The 13428-nt window shown below is 41.9% G+C and overlaps 1 protein-coding gene across 1 annotated transcript in view; it reads right to left on the reverse strand.

Moving 5' to 3' along the window:
- GFM1 (G elongation factor mitochondrial 1) overlaps nt 1–13428 on the reverse strand; it is a 1399365-nt gene that overhangs the window by 101857 nt on the left and 1284080 nt on the right. The window contains 2 exon segments of the mRNA XM_044070477.1: nt 7768–7912; nt 11609–11614. Of these exon segments, the coding sequence (XP_043926412.1) occupies nt 7768–7912; nt 11609–11614 (151 nt within the window).

A 13428-nucleotide genomic window follows, 5' to 3' on the forward strand; every position in this document is an offset into this window, starting at 1 on the left:
ATCCTGTAGTCTGGGTGGATGGGGATATGGAGATAAGCCTCCTTCAGGTCCAAAGTGGCCATAAAGATACCTGGTGTCAATACTGGAAGCAGGGTTTGAAGGGATGGCATGCGAAAAGAAGGTACATGCAGGAAAGGGTTTAACGGGGACAAGTCCAGTATAGGCCTCTAAGGGTCCTCCTCTTTTGAGACAAGGAAGACCATGGAGTAAAAAGCTTGACCCTCTTGGCCTGTGGGGACCCTCTCTATAGTGCTCTATGTTAGTAAATCCTGGATGATCTGGGCTTTCAGGTGGATTTGACTCTTTGGAAGGAGGGGTACGCCTTTTGGTACAGGCTTTTCCTGCTAGGTCATAAAGGACCCTTTTTCCACTACTGACAAGACCCAGTGGTCTGAAGTGATATGGTGCCACAAGGGGAGACAGTGAGAGAGGCAGGTGGAGAGGGGTAGATGGTGGAGGTGATTTAGGCAGTCTACATTGTTTGGTCTGTCCAGAAAGTACTGCCTGGGGGTGGATTGGGAGAAAGTAGTTCTAGGGGTTGAGGGTTTCCTAGCCCCTTTCCAGTGTTTTGAGGAGAAAGTGGAAGAAGCAGGTACCCTCCTAACAAAGCTGGGTTTTGCAGGGTAGTTCCTGTAGAATTTTGGAACTGGTGAAACCAATAAATGCTTCGGGTCCTGAAGTTCCTTGCTTTTTTTCAGGGTCCTGAAGTCAGAAGCAAATGCATCCAGGTAAGCTGGAATCACAGGGCGAGTAGCAGAAGGAGAAGGAGACTCCATCTGGAGAAGCTCAAAATATCTTTTTTCTACCTCACTCATCTGAGTGGCATCCCACTTGAAGTATTCTCTCATTTTGGAGATAGTCTCTCCAAAGGTGATATCTTCAGGTGGGAAGTCTCCTTCCAAGGAGTCTTTGTCTGGAGAACAGGTGATATCTTCAGGTGGGGAGTCTCCTTCCAAGGAGTCTTCGTCTGGAGAACAGTACTCCAGCGGAGAGGCCAGCTAAGAAGTCTAAGTGAGCGACTCATCAGAGGAGGAGGAAGAAGAGTCATCCTCCGGAGTCTGAGGAAGGGGGATGGAACTAGCAGATGCAGGCCTAGGACTAAGGGTAGGCAGAGCTGGAGTATGTGAGGCTGTGGGCGTGAGGGCCATAAAGGCCTGAACCAAGGACTGGGAGACCATTTGCCAGTCTGGCTGGTCTTCCTCTGTGGTAGACACATGCTTGGCTTTCTGTTTTCTCTTTAGAGAAGGAGTCTTGGAAATTGTTTGAGAAACTGGAGGCCTAGAGTCAGGCATCAGGCCTGTGGCTGAGCAGCCCTGTTTAGAAACTGAAGGCGGCTGTCCAGTCAAGCCTGGTTCCCCCTCAACATTGGCAGAGGCTGACGTTGCAGAAACCTCTGAGGACATGCCAACTGGAGATGCTAGGGTGGCTTCCACATGACACCTGCCGAAGTCATCAGTTCTTCTGGACGTCCCTCAGACCCTAGACTGGTAGCTGGTGGGAAGTCCATGGCTGGAGGTGCAGCAGTAGCAGGCTTTGAAACCTTGGCCTTCTTTTTTGGCAGCTCCACCTCGACGGTCAGTTGAGTATTCATACCTAGAGCCAGGCGTTTAAGTCGTTGGTTCTCCACAAACAATTTATGGGCTGCCAGATGACTGCATATGGTTTTAGGGACAAACAACTGACAGATATTACAGGTCAAATGGTCGTGGGACTGGCCTAAGCAGAAAAGGCAAAGTCTGTGTGTATCTTTGTGCGGAATTTGCAGACCGCATTTATATTTCCATTCCTAGATGACATTGGGTATTAAAAGAGGAACAGCAACCTAAGCTTTTAACAAATATAAAGAAGATTCCTGTATGGGGTACTTATCTGTATCAACTTCTGGAACGATCAAGCTGATGTTTGACTGTGGCAGAGAAGTTCTGAGGTCTGTGTGTGCAGACGTCACACTTATGGCCCAAAGTTGGGTTCAGGCACCTAGGCAGCGAGACATTTCCCTGTGGTACATTTGACTGGGGACACATGGCTGAAGTGACATTCAGCTGCAGAGAAATATGGCTGTTTGCAAATTCCCTGTGGACAAAGAGAAAAATATGTTGCCATGCCCACAACTTCAGTAACCAAATGCACAGGGGGAAAACAATGTCCATGGTCCCCAAGGGAACATGAGACAGCAGGCAGTATGGCAGGCATCAGCAGCAGGCTGGCCAGAGGGCATGTCAGTGGCAGTAAAATGCAGTGGACAATGGGCAGTGCCTTTACAGTTGGAGTGTGTGGACCACTACCCCCTTCACAGTGTCTAGGAAACATTACCTAAAACACATACTGGAGCATAAATGTGACTACAGTATCCTGCAGAATTTTCTTCATGCTGTAGCACACTTCTACATGTTGTAGTTACATAAGTATGTACTGTATACCGAGCAAAACACTCATTACTTCATCTGCTGCCATGCATTTGGTTAATAAAGCTGTGAGCACGGCAGTGTGTGCTTCTCTTTGCCCACAGGGAATTTGCAAACAGCCATATTTCTCTGCAGCTGGATGTCACTTCAGCCATATGTCCCCAGTCAAATGTACCACAGGGAAATGTCTCGCTGCCTAGGTGCCTGAACCCCCCAAAGTTTATGGCCCTGTGTGTGAAGTCCCTTGCACCTAACAGCAACCAGGCTTAAGCTTTGGTAGAGGAACCAGACGTTTGGGTCACCTGAGGCAAAGGATCCCACAAGTCAGAATATTGCAACATGAGAATAGAAGGACATCTATGATTGCACATGCTTGGAATACTTTAGAAGGAAATATAGAACTATTTAAGGGAGTAGGAAATAGTCCTAATTTTGTTTATAAATATACTTTTAATTTTAAAACATTATTACAAAAGGACACTAACAAATTACATTTATTTGATATTTCTTTTAAGAAGAACAAAGGAATGTATAAATGTAATGGATATAGCTATGTGTCGTTATATTTTAAAAGGGCCATTTATAGATTTAAAACATTTAAATTATAGTACTCCAGTTCAAGGAGTTTTTAATTGTAATTCCAAAGGACATTTGTGTGTTTTCTGGATGTAATTCTTATTATGTGGGGATGAACACTAGGAGTTTAAAAGAAGAATTAGAGAGCACAATTATGCTATTATGAAGAATGATGGTCTTAGTTCCCTATATAAACATAAAGTTGAATGCAAAGTATAGAAAATTTTTTTTTTCTTTACTGGAATCACTGCATTAATTTCTGCTACAAACACCATGGGAAGCCTACCCCACAGGGGATCAGAACACATTCCACTAGGGCTACATCAACCTCTACAGCATTCCTCAGGGGAGTTCCTACCAGAGACATCCTGGAAGCTGCATCCTGGAGCTCTGTATACACTTTCACCAAGCATTACCACTTACCTATCTTTTCTAAATCCAGGGCTGGATTTGCCACAGCAGTCTTATAGGGCCTGATTGCCAGCCCTAATGCTTCTCAACTAACTCCACCCTTCCTTAGCTTTGGGAATCAACCCAAACGTGATGACTGCAACAGTGAAACACGAAAAACATAGTACAGTTGTTTACACTTACCATAAATATAGATGTTTGAGTGTATTCACTGTTGCAGTCCTGGTTATCCTCCCTCCAGCCCCCAGACTTCTCTTTACTTCTACCTATCTTTTTTGTTTGGCATATCTTATATCATGTGTATTTGCTTTTTGCTCGATATTTTTGGGGCACCTGACATCTGGGGCAAGAAAAACTGATGTAATGACGTCGGCTGCATGTTTTATACCCCTGACAACCTGACATCATGGAAAAAGCAACAGCATCCGATGCAGAAATCCCAAGACTCTGGTATTCAGGCTGTCTGAGGGCTACCTGCAGGCAGATAACCCAAATGTGATGACTGCAACAGTGAAACAAGACCATCAGTGGGTTTTCTTTGGTTTGGTTGCTGTTTACTACCGTTGGTGGATGAGCTTCGTTCTTTGTTTATAAGGTGCTTTAGTTACTAAAGTCCAAGTGGCAGCACCTTGCAATGAAAATGGTGCACATTCAAAGCAACCCAAACTAACCACATGTGAAGGTTTCAACTTGTGATGTGTTAAATGGTATCCTTCATGTCAACTGACATCTGTGCTTCCTAGAGCAGCAGCAGTGGCAAGATCATCTGCTCTGGAGTGTCACCATCTGCAAACTGGCATACAAGATATGCTTACTAAAACTGCTGAGGTCCAAGACAGGACAACGCCTTCTGTTGTATTCAGAACTAGGATGGGTATGTTATAGGACTGTTTTCATAAGGCTGGTGAGTAATGATTACTTACAGAGCTACTGATCAGCATGGTAATGGGTCAGGAAGATTACCAGTAGGGGGTAAGTAGGGAGGTAGCAGCTTGGTCATTGTGAGGGCTCAATGTACATGCAATGTTTTAATTTAATTCCTGTGTTAACAGGATTAAGAGCAGAATTTTTTGCCTGGATTGAATTATTTATTTATAAAACTCCTAAAGAGTTTTAGGCTTGTACTACTCAATGAATGTAGTTTATAGAATTGCTTTGGTCTTTAGTACTGTGTTCTTTTCTGGAGTTTTACTATTCTATAGTTTTGATAAGAAAATAAACTATTTTGTTTTTTCTAAACTTTATTCCTTTTTGCCACCAGCTGTTTTGACTTCAGAGGTAAGCCTGAAGAGGTTTTCTTCCACAGAGGGCATACTAAATGTGACATGCTAAGAAATGTACAATTAAAGTGTGTAAAAATGCTGAAATGAAACTGAAAAAAAATTAACCACTTCAAAGACCAACCAAGCAAGGTCCCAGACAATACATTTGTAATTGTAGAGTCATTTTAGCTTCTGAGTTGTTATGGAGTTTGGAAGGGAATATATCAGAGTCCATTCTCCCTCTAAAACTCACCACCAATATTTGTCACAGTAATCTGTATCATCATTTTCGGTAATACCCAATGAGGCTACCAAGACATTCTTCCTCACCCACTTGTCCAGTTTTCTTGATTCATTATAAGGAGAAAGCTGCCTATATATATATATATATATATATATATATATATATATATAAATATATACTATATATATATATATATATATATATATATATAAATATATATATATATATATATATATATATATATATATACTAGGTCAGTGTCACTGCTGGACAGAGGCATGGTAAACTAATGGGCATAGTACCTTTCAAACTTAAGGGGTGGTGAAAGTCACATAACTTTGGGCTAGGCTTATAAATGCCCTAGGGCAGATAGCCTAGTATAAACCTATGAACCTATATAGCAAGAGATCTCCTGTTTTTCCTGTGCAGTAATGGAGACCATTATGGATTCTGATTTATATCAGTCTAATGTCAATTTCAAATGTAGAAATCATTTGACCAATGTTATTTCACATCAGCTTAGGCTTCTTAAGGCTGGTGTTTGGCAGAGTATCACTCATGCTCTTCTTAATAAACAGCAGTACAGGAGGCATCACTCTGGAAAGGGGTTACAGAAGCCTAAATACACTGACATCTTGGTGTGCTTCACGTCTCCACTTGTGTTAGTGCACTCTACAGCATTCCTATTATGCTAATGTAGTAATCAGACTGGAATCCTCCTGAAAAGAAAGCTTTCATATACAAAAGGAAAATGTCATTATGTTCAAAATTTGAAGGAAGACAGAGAAGTCAGGAAAGGTTCCTTGATAACACAGCTACAATGAAACAGTTGAACAAAAGCTGCCTTAGTGAACCCAGTCCTTTCGACAAGACCATCAACAGGTTTCTAGTCAGCCTGTGGTTTGTCCATCAGCCTCTCCCTATGGTTGCTTCCTGAGGGTAAGATGATGACATCACCATGAACAGATTAGGTTATGTCTCACAGTTTTGATTGTAGATAGGCTGAGGGTGTACAGGATTTTCAGAATAATATCTCTATGCACTAATGAAGGAGACTTGCTGACACATAAACTTAAAGCTCGTAATTAAACTGTATGGAACCAGGGCTTTCTCAATATATTCCATACAAATGCTAAGAAATACAAGAACCTGAGTCATAAGTGGCAAAATGGCTGATCATAAAACATGAACATCTGCTGACCATAGAAAGTCTTCAGAGATTAAACAGTATACCCTAATATTAACACTTTTATGGAACTATGCCTCTGCAATGGCACAGTGATTAATGAAATACTGTGGCAGATGATCAGGGACAATTACTTCCCCAAAAGGGAAACACTTGTCACTCTAATTAGAACTGTAAAATACCATGCATCTATTTTTTTTTTCTTATATGAAGACATCATAGATTAAAACTCTTGTGTTTGTGGAACTTGCAGAAGTGGTACTAAATGGCCTTGAAATTTGTATACAGTAATGAATACTTGATCACTGGTCTGGCCTAGAGAAAAAAAATAGTGTAGCCTTATGAATGAAAGTGCCCTGACTTAGAAAAACGATGCTGAAGAAAGTGAGAATGATCATGCAGTATGTGTTAAAATAATAATGTGTTAAATGACATTAGCATTGTGAAGATAAGCAGGCTAGTACTCATTCAGACCCTGAAATCAATTATTTAAGGCCCAGCACAACAAAATTTATGCCATAGTGAAAAAAAAAACACTCATCAAAGTCCCACAGACAGAACGGAAGTGGAAACTACATACACAAAGGAATCACATCACATTGAAAAAAAGCAATCGACTTTATAATAATGAAACACACCATCATGGAGTACAAACAGCAGTGGTTTTACCAATCATTATACATCTCAACCTGCAGACATTGAAAGTAGGAATAAGGACCCTTGAAAAGTGCACCCAGCCAAAAATCTAGACATCTAATTAGCACAAAATTAGAATATCAAATAGTATACAACTTCCTGTAGGAATGTGGGATACAACTCAGAAAACATGTTTAAAAAACAAGAGTGGCAAAAAATGATGTAAAAATATAATCACATTATCAAAGAATGTGTAGACTTTAATGGACTGTACTATAACATTCTACCACTCAAGGTAATTTATTTTTGCTTCTCAAAAAAAAAGAGATTAAGATGTGTGTCTTCTTCCTTTAAATTATTGGAACCACTTGTATGTTGCTCATGTAGTACGGTTTTGTATGTATTAAGACAGCTTCAAAAACCATATGCGATGATGGAGATTGAGAAAGTTGTGTGAAGGGGTACATCAAGCCTGAAAAATAGGGTCACACCTTCAAACATAGAAACATCATATGCAGGGGTCAATCAAGCTAAAAATGGGAATGTTCCTCCAAAATAGGGACAGACGAGAGGTCTGGGCCATACAGTAAAGTGCACACGATTTCTTTATATGCATATCTGGTATGTACTACATCCATCCACCATACAATTTCCAGTGTGTCTGTATGCACCTATGAGACACAGACAGCATGACTAAGCAGATATGTTGTATCTTGTTGGTTTTGCTGATACTCTGGGTGTCTCTACTTCCCAGTAATGCACAGCAAGTCCTAAAATATCATACAAGCCCTCAATGAAAAAACTTAATTTTGCACAAAAAAAGTATTAGAAGTATTTTAAACAGACAACAGAAAGATTAATGGTAGCAAGGTCCTCCTAAAAAAAGCACAGGGTCAGTCATCACTGCACAATATTAAACAATGAACAGATTTCTTGCATAAGTCTTCCAATATCACTGTGCTCTGAATTGACCCATTATCATACATCAAGTTCCAGTGAAGTCAAGAAATGAGATTAAAGGTTCAGCAGTAAGCTGTCATAAAATACCTTGTTTTAGTGCACCTTCCCCAGCCCTGATGAAGGAGATTTCATTTGAATCCACCATATGATGTGCACCATCTTCCAGAACAAATCGCACTCCAGATATCTTGTGACCAGTGAGGGGTCCTTTCTCGCATGCTTCAAGGAAACCCTTTAAGCACAGGTAACAACAATCAGCAATAAAATATGCTTCTATTACTCTATACATAAATTTCAAAAGACAGAAACTTAACTGGATGTACTGTAATGTTCTTCATATTAGCTACAGTGTTGCCAGTGGGAGTTAATACATAAAGGAAATTGCATCAGTCTGAGAATGTCTTGCATTTCCCAGCTGTCAAACAAGAACACAACCTTTAAGACATAAGTACTGCTTGCAAAGGCAAATGATATTCGGTAGCTACTGTCCATGTACAATCGATAAACCTTTGTAACTTTCATTCTCTTACCTCCTTTACATATGCTATTCACTTTACCATGCAGTACAAACAGTTCCGTTACAGTTACACAGGGAAAATTACCTTAATACTAGCTCTGGCAGTGTTACAGAAAACGTGTTTTTATTAACATGTCTAAAAAGTACCAATCCACTTCTTCCATCAAATTTTAATTGTACTTGGTAGTAAAGAGGAATATGACAACAGGCTGATGGGAAGAAAGGTCAGAGGCAGTATTAAGAACCACTTTTTTGCAGAAACCGTGAAAAAGCTGCACAATATCATCTAATCTGAATCAAATAATGGGAAATAAGAGCTACATGAGTACTCACTGCCAGACAATCACTGTGAGGACCCACTGCTGTGGGTAACCATTTAGAATTCTTCAGGGGACCTTCTCTTAGCATATAACTATTGCTTTCTCTAGTTGCTGTGCTTGAAAGCATGTGTATCTACCACAAGCGCATGATGGGATTTCACTCATCAGACTAATGAGAGTGCACTCAGCCCCATACTTAGCAGTGCTACATCATGAAAATGAGTGAGCACACCTGGAAAAGGCATAAATAAACTTTAGCAGTTTAGCAGTAAGGCAACTGAAATAGTGAAACAGGGATTAGGTCCGAGTGTTACTTAAACCACATAGTTCTTAAGCACTGTGCTCATGAACACCAGCCTTGCCTTGATCAGCCTTGACTAAGGGGTCTACTATAGCACTTTCTCTTTCCCTCTGACTGGTGGACATACTGCAGCACTCTCTCCTTTCCTTTTTGTTTGGTTTCATACATTTAAATAAACCAGGAAGTAAAACTATAAACTTGACTGACTTCTCAGACAAGGGATCATCCAAGAAAAAGGGGGGGTGGGGGCAAAACAGTAATAAGTATCCAAAGCAACAGGCCCTCACAAAGACCGTTTGAGATGTCGGAGTACTTACACAGTGGCTTGCAGTGCTCCTGGGTGAGCAGAGTGGAGGAGAGGTGTTGACTACAACTATTAGCTGAGATACATAAGTATCCTGTTTATTTCGATTATTTATACTGATTATTGTTTCTAGCAATTTATATATAGCACTTTTTATTGCCTGCTGCACAGTTTTTGAGTGTATTTTTATTGCTATTAACTAATCTGCATGGGTAACTGATTTGTTTGCAGTTATAAAAGCATTCTGTAGAGTCTCATTGCTCCTTTATCTGTTTAAAAACTTTCATTTTGTGGCTTTCTGTAGTGCTGCCTGTGTGTAGGATAATAGCTTTAGTATCGTCTCCACCCCCCTCCCTGTTGGTGTCTTGCTGTTATACTTGGTGGCTTTGCAGTTGCCCGCCCCTGTAAATCTGATCTGGGACACTCCTCCCAGTCTAGTGTCATTAGCTCATTCTACCTAATACAGATTGATAAGGCCTTCTGTTTCTCCTTTTTCCCTTTCAAAAAAAAAATTTTTGCCTGAATCTCCTTGGTTCTGACTGTGCTTCTCAATCATTTTGGAAATATAGAGTATATTTTAGAGCATTTACTATAACTGTAATTGACTTAATATTGCTACAACTCAAGTGCTGTAGGTTGCACTGCAGCTGAAGTGTTTGTGTGTTTTAGCTGCTTTTCTGTATATATAGACTACCTACTTATTCTGCTGTGTTACTGCCTCTTAAATCGTTTTTCAGTTGTGCACTTGCCTTACTTCATTTAAAAAGTTTTAAATTGCTAATTTTGTAGAGTTTTAATTGAATTTACTGTTTAGGAATACACACTCAAGTGTGTTAGCCTTTTCTGTGTTTATTTACTGTATTATTGCATTTAGTCTGTTTCAACAAAAAAAAATACTATCTTGTTTGCTCGTTTCCCACCTTTTCTAGCCAGTCCGTATCCCAGGCTTTGCTTGTCACAGGAATTTATTTTCTGTGCTCAGAGCTATCCTGACCTTGCTGTGGTAGTGGGAAGTCCTACTGCTTACCAGTGGGACTGGTGAGCATTGTACTGCCTATCTAACGCTAGAAGAGTGGTTTCCAGCTCTGAAATTGTAATTTTATTAGCCTTTTTGGGCTGATTTCTATCCCTTTCAACTTTCTGGCTTAAAAACGCGTGTGTTTGCACATTTTTCACATCGTGCAGCACTGCGAGGCTACAGTTAAATTATTCCAGGTGCCAGAAAGTCTGCTCTTCCAATTTTCCCTTAGAACTAGCTGGTTTCTCAGTAGCAGCACTAAAATCTGAACCCCTGTGACAAACACTTGCTCTAGAACCTGCTGGAAAGCACTAGGAAGCCTGAAACTGATTCAAGCACTCAGCTCCCCTTGTCAATAAGGAGAAATTAATTATAGGCACTAAACAGCCTATAATTGCAAAGTACCTTGCAAAAGTAAGGGAAAACAGCTCTTAAACTTTAGAAGAAAGCACTAGGAAGCCTGTAACCAATTCAAGCACTCAGCTCTCCTTGTCAATAAGGAGAAATTAATCATAGGCACTAAACAGCCTATAATTGCAGAATACCTTGTAAAGGTAAGAGAAAAAAAAGAAGTTATGTTCTTACCATAACGTTCCATCTGAGTAGTAGACTTCATTCTTCTGCACATATGGGTATACGGATCCGATTCGGATCCGAGCCGGCAAAACTTTTCAAGCATCAGCTCCGAGCTCCACGCTCCTCCCTTACCTATATTACATCACTTCCTCCTATCTAGCCCCAGATCGAGTTTGCTGTCACTAAATGGCAACATAACCACAATCCTAAACAGGAAAAACCTGAAGAGTGAGGGGGACGGAGGGAGGGAAGGTGCAGAAGAATGAAGTCTAACTACTCAGATGGAACGTTATGGTAAGAACATAACGTCTTTATCTGAAGTAGTTGACTTCATTCATTCTGCACATATGGGACAGAGTCCCCAGCTACTAATATTCCTGGGAGGCCCTTATGGAAGTATATTTCTGAGCACCGCAGAGCCAAAGGATGCTCTCCCTCTAGAAATAAGATCCAATTTACAATGAGAGATGAATGTGTACGAATTGGCCCAAGTCGCTGCCACACAGATATCGTCTAACTGAATTCTTGACCAGAAAGCTGCAGAAGTGGCCATTGCTCTAGTGGAATGAGCCTTCAATACACAAGGAGGAGATAAACCTTTGTCCTTATAAACCTGTACAATACAAAGAGTTATCCACCTTGCTAAGAACACGTTTGAAACTGCTTTGCCCAAAAATGGTTAAGAAAAGGATACAAACAATTGATCCGACTTCCGGAAGGGTTTAGTCCTATGCAGGTAAAAACGAAGCTGTCTATGGACATCCAATAAATGAAGCTTACGTTCACCTCTATTTTGGAAATTTGGGAAGAAGACTGGCAAATTTATAGACTGATTAATATTGGCTGCTGAGGACACCCTGGGAAGAAAGGAAGGGTTCGTAAGCAGCAAAACCTTATCCTTGTGGAAAACCAAATAGGGGGGCAAGGAGGATAAAAAGCCTGCAACTCTGAAACTCTCTCGGCTGAAGTGATGGTGACCAAGAAGGCTGTCTTCCACAACAAGAACTTCATCTGAACTGAACCGGCTAGCTCGAAGGGGGGGGGGGGGTCAAAGCCTGAAAAACTAAAGTCAGATCCCAGGGGTGCACTGTTTCTTTAACTGGTGGTTGCAATAAAAAAGTGCCCTTCAGGAAAGCTTTACACAATTTGGCAGCAGCCAGAGCAACCTTATTTTCACCCACATGAAAATTAGAGATGGCAGCCAGCTGAACCTTGTTGGTGGAAGCAATAGCGCCTGATCAAAAAAGATCGGCTAGAAAATCCAGTATGACCGGAACAGGGCAGTAAATGGGTTCAGATTGTGCTGAGAGGCCCAAACGCAAAAACATCTCCACTTGCTATTGTAGAGTTTCCTAGTGGAGTCTTTAAGAGAAGCTACCAGAATATTCTTAACAGGGGACGAAAGTCCGGGAGTCCTGATGATCATGGGAATTGGAGCAGCCACGCCGTCAGCTTGAGACTGTCCAAGTTGGGCAGGGGCAAGCCCGACTGGTGAGAAATCAGATCCGGGCATGGATCTAGAGTCCATGGAGGAACCAGCAGGTGAGACCATAGAAAGGGAAACCACACTTGATGTGGCCAGAAGGGAGCTATGAGAATGACTTTGCACTGCAGCCGGCAAGCTCTCTGAAGGAACTTCGGAATAAGAGGTAATGGGGGATAAGCATACAGTAGCCCAGGAGGCCAAGCATGGACTAGAGCGTCCCTGGGGACATCCCCCGGAGTGGGAATCAGAGCGAAGAAGTTGTTGCACTTCACGTTGGAAGGAGATGTGAAGAGATCGCAGCAAGGTTGACCACAAACATGGAAAATCTTCTCCGCCACTGATTGTTTCAGAGACCACTCGTAAGGCAGAAGGATTGCCCTGCTGAAACTGTCCACTAGAATGTTGGAGCGTATCAGGATATGGTTGCTATGAGAAACCGGCTGGTGGATATGGCCCACTCCCAAACCCTCACGGCCTCGCGACAAAGAGGGTAGGATCGGGTCCCTCCCTGTTTGTTTATATACCAGACTACAGACATGTCTGATTGAACAGCTACTGTCCCCAGAGGTAGGACAGGGTGGAAGGCTCTCAAAGCTAAAAACACTGCCCTCATCTCCAGGACACTGATGTGTAGCTTGGTCTCTGGAGGGGACCACATACCTTGGACTGTTCTTCCCAGGAAGCGCCCCCCCACCCGAGCTGGGAAGTGTCCACGGTCACCGTGGCTTGAGCCGGAGGGGCTAGAAAGTTGTGCCCCACGAAAATGTCTGCCGATTGAAGCCACTACTGTAGTGACGTTCTGCATGTCCGATTGATTCGGGTGTGGAAATCCATCGGAAGGTCTAGCCAGGAGTATTGAACTGCCAGATTCCACTGAAGGACCCTCATGTGAAGATGTGCAAGAGGGAGGATAGAGATTGCGGCTGCCATCGAACCCAGGGCCCTGAGAACATTGGCTGCTTCGACTACTGGAGTGATCCAGGATCGCCTATACATGGAGTCTGTGATTTTCTATCCTTTCCGGGGTTAGAAAAATCTTTGACTGAATCGAATCCAACCTTGCCACGATAAAGTCTATGATCTGAACTGGACCCAGGTGTGACTTGTTGACATTGATCGTGATGCCTAACTTGTAAGCCAGATCGATGAAGTAGTGTAGGGCCTGACACAAGAGACGTTTGGTGGATGCAGCAAAGAGACAGTCGTCTAGGTAGGGGAATACCTGA

Source organism: Protopterus annectens, chromosome 4.part1 (assembly GCF_019279795.1).
Source record: "Protopterus annectens isolate FY-2018-M chromosome 4.part1, PAN1.0, whole genome shotgun sequence".
NCBI classification, from domain to species: Eukaryota; Metazoa; Chordata; order Ceratodontiformes; family Protopteridae; genus Protopterus; species Protopterus annectens.